This window comes from Trachinotus anak, unplaced genomic scaffold (genome assembly GCF_046630095.1).
Source record: "Trachinotus anak isolate AG129_WGS33_773 ecotype Australia unplaced genomic scaffold, CSIRO_AGI_Tana_v1 ptg000013l, whole genome shotgun sequence".
Classification (NCBI taxonomy): domain Eukaryota; kingdom Metazoa; phylum Chordata; class Actinopteri; order Carangiformes; family Carangidae; genus Trachinotus; species Trachinotus anak.
The window spans coordinates 22,948,906-22,966,808 of record NW_027273864.1 but is presented as its reverse complement, the minus strand read 5'-3'; the positions used below and the strand labels follow the sequence as shown (position 1 = coordinate 22,966,808).

At 39.9% G+C, this 17,903-nt stretch overlaps 2 protein-coding genes across 7 annotated transcripts in view; one reads left to right on the top strand and one right to left on the bottom strand.

Moving 5' to 3' along the window:
- Window positions 1-49: 49 nt before the first annotated feature.
- On the top strand, window positions 50-11,374 carry ncoa5 (nuclear receptor coactivator 5). 4 transcript variants are annotated; one of them, XM_071494618.1, is made up of 12 exons: window positions 50-189; window positions 1,288-1,347; window positions 2,860-3,130; window positions 3,432-3,539; window positions 5,073-5,136; window positions 7,277-7,507; window positions 7,593-7,714; window positions 8,092-8,221; window positions 8,380-8,579; window positions 8,722-8,926; window positions 9,133-9,224; window positions 10,363-11,374. In XM_071494618.1, exons 3-12 carry the CDS (start codon window positions 2,962-2,964, stop codon window positions 10,920-10,922), a joined length of 1,881 nt encoding a protein of 626 aa, XP_071350719.1. In that variant the 5' UTR covers window positions 50-189; window positions 1,288-1,347; window positions 2,860-2,961; the 3' UTR covers window positions 10,923-11,374. The 4 variants fall into 4 exon arrangements, with proteins under 4 accessions (XP_071350719.1, XP_071350717.1, XP_071350718.1 ...); XM_071494616.1 differs by having other exon boundaries at window positions 8,377-8,579; XM_071494617.1 differs by having other exon boundaries at window positions 8,089-8,221.
- Window positions 11,375-11,378: 4 nt separating this feature from the next.
- The window catches only part of slc12a5a (solute carrier family 12 member 5a), a 154,350-nt gene continuing 147,825 nt past the window's right edge, over window positions 11,379-17,903 (bottom strand). For all 3 annotated transcript variants that reach the window (XM_071494612.1, XM_071494613.1, XM_071494614.1), the window contains one exon: window positions 11,379-17,726. In XM_071494612.1, the coding sequence (XP_071350713.1) occupies window positions 17,635-17,726 (92 nt within the window). In that variant the 3' untranslated portion in view covers window positions 11,379-17,634. The remainder of the gene's footprint in view (window positions 17,727-17,903) is intronic.

Genomic DNA, 17,903 nt, shown 5'->3' with positions numbered 1-17,903 from the left:
GGGGGCGACGTGTATAAATAATCGTAGTTGTGGTCACCGAAGAAGAAGAAGAAGAAGCAGCGCTCGCTTCGACCTGCAGGAAAGGAAGTACACGAAGAAGAGCCGTAGAGTCCGTAGAAGATAGGATCACACTTAGGACCTGCCTGCGGCCTTGGTCGACTGCAAACGGAGATAAAATACACGTTGAAGGTGAATAAAAGTGCTCTCCTGTCTTTAACGTAACAACACACGGAGTGAAAGCTCGTACCCTGATGTCGCTGAATGTGTAACTAGCTACATGGCTGAAAGATAACCTGCAGCTAACCGCTTACGTTAGCCTAGCTACTCGTAAATCGTAGCCACACAGATGCTACCACACTAACAGAGGGTAGCGATAATAACCTGTAGCGATTGAATTAAAAAAAAAAAGTGAATAACTCAGTGAAATTATTGTAAATTCACATCACCCGGTGCTGTAACGTACGATACCGCCGGTTTGGTGCCGGAGACTGTAGCCTGAAGTTAGCTTCCCGTTCACCGAGGGGAGGGCTCAAATTGGTGAGCGACCGGTTCTGCGTTTCCTTTCGCACCTCTCACTATTGTGAAAGCTTGTTAGACATTGTACTTAAAGCCAGGACGCTGTTCGGAACCCATTTATTTTTTGGAAAACCGCCCTCCTCACATCTTCACACAAACCGGTGTATTAAGGTTATCTCCTGTGATTTGTTATATTGTGATATTTTTGATTCATTGTTCAGCCCTGTCACTGAAGCTACAGGCACCTTTTACACAGTTTTAGATTTGTGAAACCTTTAATCTGTTTGTGAAAATGTGAAAAAAAAAGATTTCACAGCTTTTTTTATTTATTTATTTATTTTTTAAATAAAAAATAAAAACAAAACGCAAAAAACAATAACATTTATCTTATTGCTTAGTTTTGTTGATTCCTCAGAACATTGTCGGTTGTTCAAAGCATGTTGGGCCTGTCTCTGAAGATATTTCTTTATGACCCTTGAGTGTTTGTTCAGGTAATTGTCTCATCCTGCAGAATAAATATGGGAACAATCAGACTCCTTACTGATGGCCCCTGCATTAAATTGTATTACTACTACTACTACTATAGTACTAGCATATGGTTTTCTAAAACTTCCTGATCGGCTGTGCCTATAATGAAATGCCTTTGAACACTACCCACACTTCTTTTTACTTTTTGCTTTGGGAGATGGTACACTGTGTAGTGTGAAGCTGCTACAGACATCTTAAAGCATTTGAAAGATTTATTTCACAAATATTTTTCCTTTTATTCAGGCACTTCGGGTTTTTAAATTATGTGGACACAGAATCCAGGGCATCCAGATTCAACTTAAGGTATGTAAGGGGTTGCTCCCTCACAAGCAATATGTAAATTGCCTCCAGCTCTATAGGGATTAAAAAATTGAGGCCATGTTCCCATTCATGGGAAAGTGGTCTCACTTCTAGACCCACTGTATCTCTCTGTAATGCTTTCCCCTCCAAATGCCAGTCTGTAATGAATATGTGCATTGGGACTGAAAACCTCCAGAGATTCTTTTTCTGACATTTTTTTTGTGCTGTGTAAAAACATCAGTTTATCCTGAAGTTTTATAAGAATGTTGGTTTGTTTGAACAAAAGGAATTTTAGCATTTTCGAAGCGACCACAAGCCCATGATTTCAATTCATCAGTGCAATTTTCCTCAAGACATTTTTACCGTTTCAAGAGAAGAGGATGATTTGAGCGATTGCGATTTGTAGAAAATAGTGTTTGAGATTTATCTGCAGACTTATTTAATGGAATAACCACCACTTTACCAGCTGATCTGAGATGCTTTATTTTCAAAGTTGGGATGGACAGTGTCACCTTAAACTTATATCATGGATCCATTTGAATATTTGAGTCAGGGATTGTAACTATTTATTGCCAAGGGTCCATTTTAAAGTTGAGTTGACAATATCATCACAGCTTATAATATTGCATAGTTGATGCTGTGTGTATCTCTCTGGGTATCTGTGCCGTTTGCTCCACTTTCTCACAACAACTGCAGTACAACTTTGGGGTTTTGCTTTGCGTTTATGGCTTCGGATTGCGTAACTGCGAAACGTGTGTTTTCACCATCGACTTAAAGCCATTTGTGAAGTTTTGACAGCCACCATGTCTTTTCATAGAAGCAGATGCGACACCTGCTGAGACCTCTGCCCCAGTGAACAACTTGTTCAAATAAAATGTGATCCGAAACCGATTTTTGTGGCGAGTTGGTCATTTCCAGAGCGGCCATCCTGCTGAAACAACGTCCAGTGAAAGCTCTACAAGCGCGCATTGTTTCGGTCGCATCGGTTAGGATTGGTCTGCTACGCCTGCAGTGCTGCATGAGCCGGCCTCTATGTCAAACAACAGACCAACAAGCAATCCACGCGTGAAGTGAAATTGTACGAGGAAAAATTGAACCGAAGTCTATTGCATCACCAAATTCGCGTGGTGAATTTGCATTTCCACACACGTCCCACATCCCACTTCTGTCCCTCATGCGATTCATTCAAGACAAACTCTCACATATGCAAAGGTTCAGTGCAAAATTAAGTCCAGTAATACCCTGCCATGCAAATGAGCACGGAGGAAATAACGGGGTACATTAAAGAATACAACATGTTATTCAAATCTTGTTTCGGCAGATTTTGCGATTTCAGCAGCACTGTTTTTATCTCAAAACTGAGTATTTGCACTTTTTGAAAAAGAATTTGCCACAGCATTTGAATTTTCATTGTCTGAACTTTGATGTGATTTTCATCTGCAACTTGCTCCACTTAAACTCTTTTATCCTTCCAAGGAATTTGATTTCTCCCTTTAACTCACTGACATGTTTCAGGATCGTGGACGACAATTTAAAGACGCTTATTAGCAAACAAAACAAACTTTTTCAAGCATTTGAGACGCACGAAGACAAACCAGTGAACCCCTGGATTGAGCCATGTCTCGCCGAAGAAGCCGCAGCACGTCACCAGGACGTTATTCACGCTCCTGCAGCAGTAATGATCCTAGAGATTTGGAGAGAAGGATTTTTGTTGGGAATTTGCCAACGTCTGACATGGAAAAGAAGGATTTGGAAGACCTGTTCAGCCCATACGGGAAAATAGTCGGTCAGTAATCAACATAATATTTGCGATAAGTGGTCAATTTGAATTCATGGCAGTAATTTGAATTAGACAGGCTGTCCATGAATGTTGGAGTATTTTAGATGCTTAGTAACTTTAACTTGGTCATCGTGATTCGTATGTATTGTTTTTTTTTCTTTTCTTTTTTTCCCCATGAAATATTAACATGTAAAATTCGTAATGATGTTCCTACTGATAATTTTTTTAAGTGGATAAATGGGTAGGTATCCAAACTGTTCTTCATACAACTCCTAAGTTTGTGCCATTTTAAATATTCCTCTTCCAGGCGTATCCATGTTTCGTGGGTTTGGATTTGTACAATTTGAACGCATTGAGGAAGCCGAAGCTGCAAAGGCGGCCCAAAAAGGTCGAATATATAAAGGTTATAAAATAGGTAAGCCTTAACTGCAGTGGGTGTGATTGTCTGGCTAAAGGTGATAGGCTTTTAATGGTGTACAGCAGGGGTCGGCAACTGGCGGCACGCAAGCCAAAACTGGCCCGCCAGCAATAATAATAATTTTGATAATATGAATTAATTTTTTTATTTTTAAAAAAATCTTATTATATCGACAGCCTCACATTAAGCTGTAGCTAATGTGAAATAGAGAATCTCCTCCCACCTGAAGATGCTTATACCTTTATTCACGTTGAGAGTGAATGACAGACACAACCACGTCAGCGCCTGGATTTACAATATATCTCTGTCACAGCAGTAAGAATTACCCACAGAACCACTTCCTCTTTAGCGATTTTGTCTACAAAATAAAAGCGCAATAACAGTTTTTTTTTTTTTCCTCCTGCAATTATATAGTTCAAACAAGCTTTTGGCTTTTATTATGAAAAGTTCTGACAGGAAGTCCAAAAGGTTCTGTCACTTGATTGACCTCTGAAACAGCGGAGATATGATGTTATGTGAAAAAATAATACCAGTTCAGTGAATCAGTTCAATGTATGTATGTGGCTGTGGCCACACAACAAAGTACATTTAAGTTGCATTTTTATCAGTTTCTTAAAATTAGCATTTGGTTACGTTCTAGCCACCATGTAACGGATTAGGGAAAAATTGGCCCGAAGGATGGCTTGCCGACCCCTGGTGTACAACATGAAACAAAAGCAAGCTAATGAAAGATCAGGTTTTTGGGGGAGTTTTCTTTGTGAAAAACCTTTGATTGGAATGGTTTAAGTGTTAATCCTGAAGATAACCTGTCTTTGTGGGTTTGTTCATTTAGAAGCAGGAAATGTTCTATTTTAAGGTTTAACACTTTACCAGTAGTAGGCTTAAAAGAGTTCTCCTTTAAACGCCATGTTAATGATGTGATATACTGTACCCACTAATTGCAATGCCCATAACAATAATGATGAAAGTGGAACTGTATGCTCGCCCACAACTAATCGCACGATTGTATGATTTTAACCAACAACTCGTCAAAATGAGGATTGGACTCACTGATTTTTCTACTTTAACCTGTCTTTTTGTAGACATGTTAAATTATTGGCTTATAAAGCAAATAAACAAGTGCATTATACAATTCTGGCAAAGCCTGAATCTCTTTTTATTTGCAACACTGTCTTGGAATTTTCTTCAACGTGGATTTGAAGGGGTCCCTAAAGTGGGGCCCTTGTGGTTTTTGGAGTTCCCGAAGGCCAAATTTGAAGTTGAAAATCTAATTTACACGTTCAAGCTTTGCTAGTGTTTAGCCAGTTTTGAAGGGGAGAGAAGAATTCCTTCATTTCTTCATCTTATACTCAATTCAACTCGATTTGCTGCATTTTGACATCTCGTCCAGTTTGGATTTTCAAACTTGGATATTGGAGCTCAGTTTCATTTGGATCGTGGAAGTGTTGACGCGACCTCCATTCTACGTGAACAAATAAGATGATTTACATGTCACTGTTATGTTCAACGTTTGGATTGATTTATTTTCAGATGTAAATATGGCAGTGGAGAGACGGCAAGCTAAACCTCAATCCCAGCAGAGCCCTCCACGAAGGTAAAGTAACGCAAAATGGGTGTGAAGAACTACCATCGCCTTTGAGGTGCCGGTAAAAACCAAAACAAAACAAAAGCGTATTTAACTTTTCTTCAACTGTCATTTCCAGCAGTGGTGAAGTCTGATGGAACATATCGTACCATTAGATGAGTTTGTGGTGGATTTATGGGACAGACGATATTTTGCCCTAAATTAAAATTTCAAGATGTGTTGAAATAAAGAAAAGAGACATATGAATGTAACTTAAGTGTCTTTGTCTCAGAGATTCTTGCCTTATGGCTTCTTAATGCTCAAAAGGTTTTTCTGTGATTTTTATTTATTTTTTGTATCGCATTTCATCTTACAACTACAATATGCAACGTTTCAGCTGAAGAAAATGTAATGCTGGTCCCACCCTGCCCCATATCCATTAAGCAGGTTCATGTGATATAACATGACCACTTGCTAATTAGGTGTGTACATAAAACTACATTTAGTATGAAGAACAGCTCTCTGAGAGCCAAACACATGTTGGAAAAACTGATTTTGATGTAGGCAAGCTACAATGCAAATGAATTTAAAGGTATCCTGTGGAGTTTTTTTGAAAAGTCTACATTTACCATTTCTCACTCTAACAGATGTTTGCTTAATGCCTAATAGATGTGTTGAATGATTTTCCTGCCTCGACACAAATGCAGAGCTGACTGTATTTGATATCTGCATCTATTTTTGCTAGCTAGGAGCTGTCATTGCTGCATTTGTTGACATGCTACCACCAACAATTGTTGGGCAGTGAAATAATGTAAAACCATAAGTAGGACTGTCACATGTGTGTTCACAAGATGCAACACAAACCTTGCTCATTTATTCATTCGCTCATATTGCTCTGTGGCAGGTACTAGTGGTTAAAAATTGGCATACTAGTGTTGGCCAGTAATTTTGAGTCTTGCTGACTGAGAGTTTATCTTTGATACTTTTATGTGGTGCCACTGTAACCAGCTCAGAGCTGACCACTTTGACACAACGCGCAGCCACAGTGGATGATACAGTCATTGTCGTAAAGCATTTCACACATCCTTAAAAGATTTGGGCATGGGATGTGACATGCACGCACATCAGATCACATACCACTGCAAACAATGCATATGATATGCATTTTGTAAATTGAAACAAGTGATTATGTTAGAAGGAATCGATTGGTTAATGGTATTATTTGCTTTTCAATTTGTGCACATTGCGTCATTAAATGTTGGAAAATCCTTGCTCAGTCCGAACACTTAAAAAAACAAATCCTTTTTCTCATGAGTCTTCTCACCAGTCACTGTATACAGTAGTGAAAAACTTCCAGGATAGAAGACAAGTCAAAGACAAATTTGCGAATTTCATGAGGATTTAGGAAACCAAGAACAAAGACAAATATATTTTTAATATGGCTTCCACTTGGATACACGCCGGTCAGTTCATGTTTTTAGGAAGCCTAGATGGGAAAGAAGTTTTTCATTTCTACAGTTTTGCTTTTGGACTGCGTCATAAGTGGAAACAGTTGAATTTCCTATGCAGTTCAGAGACTTTTCCTTCTTGAAACTTTGAACATTTTCTACGGTAAGATAAATCAGTCGTACTAGACCTCTAAAGTTCTATATAAGTTCTGTTTTCTCGAGAGAAATGTCAAGCAAATGTACAATTTTATATTTTATTTTTTGGGACATATTTGCAGCATGGGAATGTCTTGCTGATGAACAAAACGTAAATCATCTTAAGCAAATTGAGCGAATTGCACAGAATAAATTGCCTTTTTTATAAAGGCTAAACAACCAAGGTAGTTGTGTATTTTTAGGGCTGGTTTTATGGTCAATGAACCTCAAATGGTTGACAAATAAATATTGTTGCAGACATGGCTCACTGGACATTTTCAGAAGACTGTTGTTCAAAGGACACTTACCAGAATCACCTCTTGGACTGAACGCATCGGTTGTGTGGGGAAAAAAAAATGCAGTCATTAAATCTGTTAAAATAATTAACAGATTAATTTCAAATCAAATTTAACAGTGCCAACTGTAGGCCTGTCCTCATTAGTTGAGGATAGAAATTTCTATTACCCTCTAGTATTTCATAGACAGCCCAAACTAGTTCTTGCACTAATTGATAACATTTCTCTCAGGGCCCCATATAGCGGTTATGGGGACAGCAAAGAACCGCGTGGTCGGTCCCGTTCACCCGTTTATGGGCGTGATGGACGTGACGGACGCGAGTCTCGGGACAGCCGTGATGGGAGGGACTCGGGTAGAGAGCTTAGGCCGAGTAGCCACTCCCGTGACCACGATTACCGGTACCGTGGCTCAGAGAGCAGAGACAAGGACCCCAGAGGTGACCCACGGGATCCTGCATACAGGTAACTACTGACATTCAGCCCATCAAATGGAAGTCCAGAGTTATGTGGTTAGATTTTTGTCTGAACCTGAAATGTTTCCATACAGCAGAGATGACTATGACAGATACTACCGCAGTGGCAGTGGTGCAGAAGATTATTACCGGAGGAAGGATGAACCCTACAGGGACCCTTACAGGGATCCTTGGAACGGACGCCGTGAGCCAGAGGGTATGTATTCTATCCAGCATGCATGCTAAGTTTCTAAATGTCATTGCTTATTTATTTGGTCTCTTGGATAGATTGGAATTGCCTCATTGCTTGAATAATAATAACATAAAAAGTCTCCTTTACAAACATTCTTTATTTCTGTAGCTTTGGGTGTCATTTTACTGTACATAACATGACATATTTAGAGTTAAATGTCCATTAATATACATTCATTAAATGCGTGTTCTAATCGTTTTAAATGTAAGATGTCAAACCAGGAATTAACAGACTGGCTTTGTAAACAGATTTTTCATGTCAGTTTAGAATTGTCTTTTAAATTCAGAAAATAACACCAACATTAAACTTTCCAATCTCCTTCACCCGTTCCTCAAAAGCAGATGACCGTGCTCGACCAGAAGAGCGTCGGCGTAATGAATTGTATCGACAGTACTATGAAGAACTCCAGCGGCGCTACGACACCGACCGTCCTGTTGACTGCTCTGTGATTGTCGTCAACAAGGCGCAAAAGTATGTCCACTTTCTGTTCTTCCCATGAAACACTGCTGTTGGACCAGAAATGTCTCTCTGAATGTTCAACTAGTGCATGGCATGTTTTCATTTCATATCCCTCCTGTGTGTGTGTGTGTGTCTGCCTGTTTGTACCTCTGCTTCGAAAACAACTGTAGGGAGTATGCTGAGACGGTCGGGCGGAAGGTCCGTGATTTAGGCATGGTGGTGGACCTGATCTTCCTCAACACTGAAGTGTCACTAACCCAGGCTCTGGAGGATGTAGGTCGAGCCCGCACTCCCTTTGCCATCATCATTACCCAGCAGCACCAGGTCCACCGATCCTGCACCGTCAACATCTTGTTCGGCACACCACAAGGTAATGTGGACAGGACGACACTATGAACCCGTCGGCTGGTGTGGTCACTTTGGTCTCTCCAAATGTAACTAGCACAGCATTTCAGAAGTGTATCTTCTATTGTTGGTTTACATGATATTTTTTTGTGCCCTTGTTGCCGTAGAGCATCGAAACATGCCAATGCAGGATGCCATGATGCTAGTTGCCCACAACTATGATGCTTACAAAGTTGAAAACCGTGAAAAAGAGCGGGAGGAGATTGCCAGAAAGGCTGCCAAGATGGCAGATGATGTATTGCTCAGGGAGCCTGACAGAGAGAGCCACCCCATATCTGTGCTCACTGCCATTACGCTGCTGTCTGAAAACAGGTATTGGGATTAGTATCTTTAAACTTGTCCAAGAGTGTTTTAATGTTTTGAATTAACAATTAAAAATTGGGACTATCTAGAATTGAATGTGTGATTTAAATTTCTGTGATACCTCAGTCACAGTTTGCATTAGGGCCTGTGGCTTTTTGTGGGTAATCTCCAAACTTGCACTTATGAGTTTTTTTCCCTCTGTGGTTTTCGGGTAGATTTGTAACCCCTGAGGAGCTGGATGGTCTCATTGCGTATCTGAAGGACAAAAGAGCCCGGCTAGTACGAAGCGCTGCAGACCCTCTTTCGGGTAAGAACTCTTTACTTGAGAAATGAATTGTTGTCTGTTGTCATTTCTTTTGTCCATGCTGGCCCTGTTGAGATGACTTTCTAAAGCACTCTCAGGCCCTGTTCAGACTTGGTATTAACATCTGTCCTGAGTGATCTGATCACAAGTGGACAGCTCGAAGCACAGGTGTGGACACACCCAGGACGCAATTGAGATCCGACCACTCTGACCACATTCGGAGGTGGTCTGGGCCACATTCTTTGAGCAGTGTGAGCGCAAATGTGTCCTGGTTACATTGAAGGACTGCCTCCTCTACTGATCCTCTGACACAGTCTGATTAGTCCCAACATAGTTAAATATTTCACTATTTCTAAGCGATAAAACCGTATTTCACTGTAGAGCTATGCACAACACATTGATTCGCTCAACCCCTCCGTACAGCGCTCACTCTCACTCGCTCTGTCACTCACTCACATACACACTTACAGATGTATACAGAAGCACACTGGGTAAAAACAACACCACATTTCTGTTTATTTAAATATGAGCAGGGAAGTGAGATCCGATCACAAGTGGTCGCTGGAGACGCATTTTAAAGCCAGGTGTGAACAGACGAACTTAGAGCTGAAGACGCACGTTAACACCAGGTCTGAACAGGGTCTCAGTGTAGTGGACAAGAAATCTGCAGTTATTGTTTTGTGCAAGAATACTATAATAATATATATACCAAGTTGCGCTAAAGTGGATATCTTCTAAATGTATCCTTTTTAGTGCTATTTTTCCAAAGACACTGTTTCTCTGCTGTATTAGAGGAACAGTGACACAAAGAGGAAATTCCAAACCAGAGACCCTAACTTTGGAAGATACCCTCATATTTTCTCAGATACTGAATCCTCATATTAACTTCAGATCAAATTCACAATCCATTTTTATACATTGGAAGACTGTGATTTTGCTTCCAAGTCTCTAGCTGTAGAATTGTGATTTATTTATTTATTTTTTTTTGGGGTCAATATTACAAAGAGAAAGAATTTCAGCAACCAAAAGCTCTTTAAGTATACATTTGAGCATGTACATTGAAAAGCAGTTAAGTCTGTTGACTGCAGTATTGTTGTGGTTTGCAGAACAGCAAATTCTAACTGAACCTTTCACCCTACAGCTGCAGTCCATGTTGCAGCTCCTGTAGACATTCCACCCTCAGCTGCAGGACTGCCTCCTTCATCCCATTCTGCCCTCACAGTCCCACAGTCCAGCCACCTCGGCCTATCCGCTGCTACAAGTGCCTCGGCTAACCCCAGCCATCAGCAGGAGCTGCAGGCTAAAATCCTCAGCCTATTCAACAGCGGCACCGGAGCATCAGTAGGCGCTGGTGGCCTGCCCTCCGCTGCCCCCCAGTCGCAGGCCTACAGTTCTCTTGGCCCACCCCCTACCCAGAATCCACCCCGCCCAGCCATGCCTGGCCCTCTTCCAACTGGATCCCAGGGTTACGGCACCCCGCCAGGTCGCATGCCAGTTGCACCAGGTGGTCAGAGACCCCCCAGCTCGGCTTCAGGGATCAATTTTGACAACCCAAGTGTCCAGAAAGCTCTTGACACACTCATTCAGAGCGGACCTACTCTGAACCACCTGGTGGGCGCTGGGGCCTCCCAGCAAGCCCCCAGACCAGCACCTGGCATGGGCCAGGCTCAGTCTATGTCCATGTATCCCCGACACTACTGACAGGGCGTAGAAAAATAGTAACCTCTAATGTGAGGTCCACCTTTCCCTCTGATACAAGTAGACACCACATCAATTCTTTGTTTACCAGCTGTGTATAGGTAAACTGTAGGGATGTTTTTGTAAATGCTTTTAATTTTTTTTTTTTTTTTTTTTTTTTAATTCAGTCTTTTTATTCTGGGCATTGTCCTCAGTTAAATTTGATGACTTGTTCAGACTACTTAATGGTCTGCATTTTCAATTGTTATTAACCAGAAGGTAATTAGAGTCTTCTTGCGTGTGAGTTAAACAATGAAGATATGGTGCATGTCTGAAGTACATTTTGGTTCTTGATGGACACCTTAGTTGTTTTCCAACCATGATCTGTTGTGTGTTTTATAGATTTGCACAGTGTCTTTTACTTTGTAACAGTTTTGATGTCAAAATGAAGACATGATTAAAAACTCAAGACACAATTGCTGTAATAAAATGGTATTGGTTTATTGCATTTTGTGCTGACAAATCTATAAAATGGAACGGGTATCGCCAGAAGCCATAGATATAAGCATTTGAAATGTAAGATAAAACTACTTTTTCCTCTTTTTTAATGTACCATGAAACACAATAGATAATAATACTTTTTTTTTTTAATTTTATAATATTTAACTTACACTGACACAAAAAATAAACACCTCCACACTAACTATACTTGATTTATTTACATGTAGCTCCCTCCCACCCTCGCCCACAACCACCCCTGCCCCCAGCAGTTACAAGTGCACATGTACACACATACACACTCCCACAGAACTGAAAGGAACACACTACGGCTTTACCATAAGACTAGGTACAGTATCAATGAACTGTTCAGTATGAAAAAAAAAAAAAATATTAGTGAAGTTTCAATATTTCAATACACGTGTCTTTCTGTGTAAATTATCTATATCTACAGCCATTACGTTTTTCAAGCATCCATACAAAATGTTTCCCACAACTCCAGTGAATTAAAAACGAACCCGCACAGTGGCAAAGTTCCTCTGGGGGGAGGAACTGGTTATTAAATGAAATACTGGATTTTCAAAGGCCATAAACTCTTGAAGGAAAAGACTTTTTGGGAAATATGCTTATTTCCAAGAGTTAAATGAGAAGATCTGCGACTAATGTCTGTCAGTCAAATATGAAGCTATAAATCCTCATTTCTGTTTATTTAAGCCATATAAAAAATCTAACCATAAAAATGAAAAGAAATTCAGTCCTATGATGGGTCATGTTGCAGACCCTTTTTTGCCCAGGACCAGTAACTTCTCGAGCCTCCACTGGTTGCCTGGCAAAGATTATCAGCCAAGATATAGTCCACTAAACAGCTTTGTGTCATTCTTACACAAATTAAACCGGATGAAACGTGTCAATTAGTGACATTTAGAGAAGCTGATGGATTGTGAACTGGTGGATTGTTTCCAGTCATTGTGCCAACTCTTGGCAACGAAGCAGAAAGAATAAGCAGCACATTTCCCAAAATGGCGAACTTTTCCCAAAGGTTGTTTGGATGCCTGCATAAAAGAACCCTTTTTGGTGATTGGAAATGTTTGTATTTATACACAGTTAAAGAGCCAGGGGGGCTTTAGCACTGCCTTTTTATTTAAATTGTGGATTTGCAGGCATCTCTTCTAATACTTTGGCACATTCACACTGTTATAATTTTGAATAAATATTTGTATCTATTAACTGATAACTGCTACAAATTTTTGTAACAAGGTAAACAGTATTAACATGTCTGTTTAATTCACTGGAGCTCACATTTTCACATGATCATTTATGTTGTTAACTGAAATATACTTTGGCAATCTGATATTTGACACAATGAGATGACCTTGTCAACAAATCTACCATAAAAAATAGAATATTGTACTATAATAATATTCATCTTGGATACAATGATTGGCCAGTCCTAAGGAAAGAGAAAAAAAAATCATAGTGCTAGAAAGAAAAGTTTGTAACTGATATAAACAAAATACTTTTATACCACAAACACCCAATATATTTTCAATACACCTTGTTCAGGGTAATTGCATGCATGCACTGAGTTACACAACATAACTGGAACAGGGCTCTGCTTGCACTACATGGATAGCCACTTGGTTTTTCTCATCTGACTCCCAGAGAGATAAGACTGTGTGAAGTGTAAGTGCAGCTGCTGTTTTACCTCAGCATCAGACACCTCTGTCTGATGCTTCTGAGAAGATACTGAAGGGTACGGTCTTATCCAGCTGCAGATTGTGAGCCCTCTCTGCAATAATCTGGGATTTGTTTTGTATTTCCTCTGTTGGTGTCTTAAAGGACAGCCTCCTAAACCCGGTAACAGATGTGTTTCAGAGCCCTTAATATCCATTTAAGGATGGAGACTGAGTAATGATCACCGGCAGGTTTGTCTCATGCTACAGTTGTGCAGGCGAAGGATCTGATCTAAATCATGGATCAGTTGGGGGGAGAGGGACGTGCTGGTTTCTGAGTCGACTATCTTGTGACGTCCAAGCGGAGCCAGTGCCAGATTTGGAAGCGCGAGTTTTATATTCTTTGATCATTTTTCAGAATTATACTGCAATCACATTTAAAATACAGAGCTGGGGTGGATTTCGTGGCTGGGATGGGAGAGGCCAGGGAAACTTGGGGCAGATGGGGTTGGGGGTGGATTCTGGGAAGGCTCACCTCACAGATTGAGTGACAAGCACTATAAATTTAACAGTTAATATTATTCTTTTAAAGAAGTTTGGCAAGAGAAAGGAAAGAATGTGATGCATGCTAAAATGTTAAGAAAATGCCCAAATGATGAGATGTAAACAAAATTGGCAGGTAGTTCTCTGGGCTATTGCAGTTCAAAACTGCAGCAAATAGAGGGATATAATTTTATTTGAGTCTGGGCTGTCAGACCGCCACAGCTGGCTGTAATACACTCATGTGCCACCAGAGGTCACCACGGGGTAGAGTCTGTACAGAGCAGGCTGGCTCCTGTTCAACCCCCACACAGTCCTGTAAACTGATCCTGTCACAGAGTGCCCCCCTTAGTGTAAAGTGCTTTGCTGTCTCAGCCACGTTTGGAATGAACACTTTAGATCTTTATGGTCCATAAGACCTGGTGACAAAACATTCTGATGAAATAAGTGACTGCAGACGCCTCCAATTGTTTATAGAAAATAAAAACAGCTGTGAAAAAATGAAAAGTGTGAGAACAATATTGCACATAATCATACATAACTCTAAGACTTTGTCCACAGTGATAGAACAGTGTACAACAAAAGACAACACTAGTAGGTTACAGTGTCTCTGACTTAAGTGATATATATTTACAAAGGGGAAATGACCATTCTCAAGGCCCATTCATTCGCAAACTCATAATCTCCTATTACGTTACATAAGACTACTTGAGCAAGATTGAAATATAACAAGTAACAATATAGTGAACTCATACTTTTTCTTATTTTTTGCAAGAGACTTGTTTTCAAGGTCTAGCCATGTCGCTGACTGTCTGGCAAACACTCCCGAGTTCTCAGGTGAGAACATTTGACAACCTTCTTCCCCGCTCTGCACCTTGAACATGTAAGTCATCACTATAGAAACCACTAAAACAAATATTGCCACATAGTACCATGCAAACAGCAATTATAAAACATTTATAATTCAATAAATAAATTCATTTCCAATAAACTTCTCCAATAAACATCAGATATCTTTTCTTTTGAATAAATTTAAAAGGCTCAGTTGATGCAGGCAATGTTGTGGAGACAATCCCAAAATAGCCATGTTCCTCAAAAACTTATGTGAGCGCTAAACAGCCCCTTCGTCAGAATTAAGTGTGACAAGCTTAATAAAGAAAATCTTCATGACTTGGCACCCTAAAATCTTTGAAAACTAGGAGTGGCTGCTTCTTATGTATCACCGGTGTCAAAGGTAGGTGTGTTAAAAATTTGCAAACGGTAAGGTTTCATCCAGAAATAATCTCAATTAAACATATTTTGGTATTTTCTTTAAGTAAACGATGTAAATTAATCATCTGTTACATTAAAATTGTTTCACTCTTCTCATGGGATTTAATGTGATCATAATCACGAGAGCATTTCTTTTTAAAAAGAGAAGGAAAGGGTGAAGGATTTGCTCTCAGTCGTAATATTGCATCAAGGTATTCTGTATAGTTCTCTAATAAAACAGAAAGCTAACCCTGTCCAGAGATCACAGGCCAAATGTTTACAGGTACAGCCTTGTCTTGTTAGACAACCACCACCACTGATATGTATGTCTATACCTTTTCCACTTGATCTTTAATGTTGCTTTAGTCATCTCTATTTACAGTACAAATAAAACTATTGATACTAGCAGCATTCACAACATATGGTCCAACATTCAAGCAACACTAAAAACATTTAATACTGCTTTTAAATAGTTCTAGAAACTAATTTGTTTTGCTTTCCTATATTGTATATACTGTATATATATACGTATTTGTTTATATTCATATTTCTACTACAAGTGCAACTGACCAAAAACAGTTTCTTTAAGAAATGAAACAGAAAAAGTCAAAGTAAAGTGACAGCTGTCCTTGGTCAGAGTGAGATGATTCTTGATTTTATAAGACTTACGAAATCTACATATACAAAATATATGTGTAAAAAAATAAATAACATGATCACATGAGTCCAGATTTCAACTATTGCACATTCCTTCCAAGATGCACTTTTTAAACCTAAATATGATTTTGCTCACAAGTCATTCAGTCAGGGACGTGTGTGGCTCAAATCTTAGCCAATCTAGAGGATATAAAATCTCACTGGAGAGTCTACTGCATAGAGTTCAGTCTTGTGGACAAAGTGAGTTTCCTAGCTACAGAAGCCATTGTCCTCTCTATTTATTTAGACTAGACCCTACAAACAATCAGTCGACAGATGTTCAGACTCACCTCTGTAAGAGCTGATATGCCTACCTCAACAGCTGGGTGTTGGTAGTTTTATGGAAGTCTGAACATCTGTTCTTTTATCATCTATAGGGCGACTTTCCAACTACAGTGTCATCACCATACGAGTTTCAAGTAGACACCTCTGTTTTCTCTTTTTAGCACACTTTGTTCTCTCTGATTTAATCAATAGAATTTTGTTTGCTATGTCTCTTTGAAAAATACTTTGATATGGCACATTTAATGTATCTAAATTTGGCAAAGCAACAATATATCTTTGAGTGACAATCAAAATGATATACTACTATTTCATCAATATGTGTAACTTCTATCTATAAACATAAATACATATTTGTTCTCTAGATGAAAAAATAACATTTAGTATTTTTTTTAAATTAATGATCTTGATGAATTCATCAAAATTTCACTTGTTGCACAGTGGCGGACAGTGCAGGTGCAGTGCTTGTCGAGGTTACAATGACAGTTACCATAGTGACAGGAGCCTATGCCATCCAATAAATAAATCCAATAAATAAATAAATAAATTTTAAAAACAACGTTTTTGAGCTGTCCCTCTGAGCGAAGGAACGTTTTCTCTCCACTAGAAGCTTTTTAGTATGTCACAAAAATACTACACTCATACTGAACAACGCGCCAGAGCTTGTACATTATTTACAGTGATCCACACGAGGGTCAAGGGGTGCTGGCAATGATAATCTCCTCGAGGGGGGGTTGTACTGTCTCCCCACTCCACTGTCACACCAGCCTTCTGCTAGGAAACGCACTATTCACAGTTTAATTACGTGTCAATCTCTAAAAACTAAGCTAGCCTTGTTGTATTTTTTTTGGCACTAACAGTGGCCACGGGGATAAACAGCCACTAAGAGATGAGTTGAAAGGAGGATGGGTAGAAAGACAGTGATGGCGGTAACAGAACGAGTGGAGTAAAAACACGCAGCTATAAGGATTTCATGCTAAGGAGTGATAAGGTTAAAGATAATACTGCAGGTTTGATCCACGTGCCATTTCAGTCTTCTTTCAATATCGATGTGAATTTCACAGTTCATAATTAAATAGATTCTCCTTCGTCTTCCAGCTGGTGGTCCAGACTGTGGGTAGCAGTGTCTTTTGCCTTTAAAGATAAATCACATCAAAGACAACAGGCTGGAACGCTGTGGGAGGTGTCTGATCACCACGAGGGAACTCAACAGACAAACCTACACTGAGCTCATTTCAGCTGGCTCTCGTTCTTTCCGAGCAGAAGCCGCTTCTATGCCACATTTGTATTTGGAAAAAAAAAAAAAGAAGAAGAATCTGCGGAGATTAAAACAAAGACAGACACATACATGCATGTGCGCTCACACCTCAGCTAACAACCCACACCCACCACCACCTCCTCCTCCTCTTTACCGAGTGACTCCGACTCAATGCGAGTTACTACAGTAGATTACAGACTAGCAAAGAAAGAAAATGTCTCTTTAAGAACAAATCTAGACAGCATCTAAAATAGTCTAGAGCCTACAATAGATATAGTAGCTTATGAGACGAAAATGAAAGGTTTGGTAGCTGAGCATGTCATACTGCTCATTGGTCTGCTGGGGATGGGGCAGAAGGAGAGGTGCTGAAGCTGAGCTGAGCTATTGGTTGAGTGTGAGGGGGCTATCTTACAGAAATAAACCGTAAGGGGAAACATGACGATGAAGCAGCGTTGATGAGAGGGCGGGAGCACAGGTGACACAGGAACAGGGCTGAGGGAAGGGTGGAGGGATGGTAGTGGGGGAGGGGGCTGCTCTTTCAGGAGTAGATGGTGATAACCTCGCGGCCGCCTCCACGGACCAGGAGGACCCGGTTAAGACCCTCAGTGAGGACTTCGAGGAACTCCATGTCTGAGGGAGAGGCGTTAAAGAAACTACAAGAAACAAACACAACACACATACACACACACACATATATATATATATATATATATATATATATATATATATATATATATATATATAGATAGATATAGATTATATGTTACGTTATATATGCATACTTTATACAGCAAGTGATTATGGGTC

Coding starts and splice junctions, on each gene's coding strand:
- ncoa5 (XM_071494615.1), top strand. CDS start 2,962: ATGTCTCGCCGAAGAAGCCGCAGCACGTCACCAGGACGTTATTCACGC. Junction 5,137..7,276: donor CAGCAGAGCCCTCCACGAAG/GTAAAGTAACGC, acceptor CATTTCTCTCAG/GGCCCCATATAGCGGTTATG. Junction 7,508..7,592: donor CCACGGGATCCTGCATACAG/GTAACTACTGAC, acceptor GTTTCCATACAG/CAGAGATGACTATGACAGAT.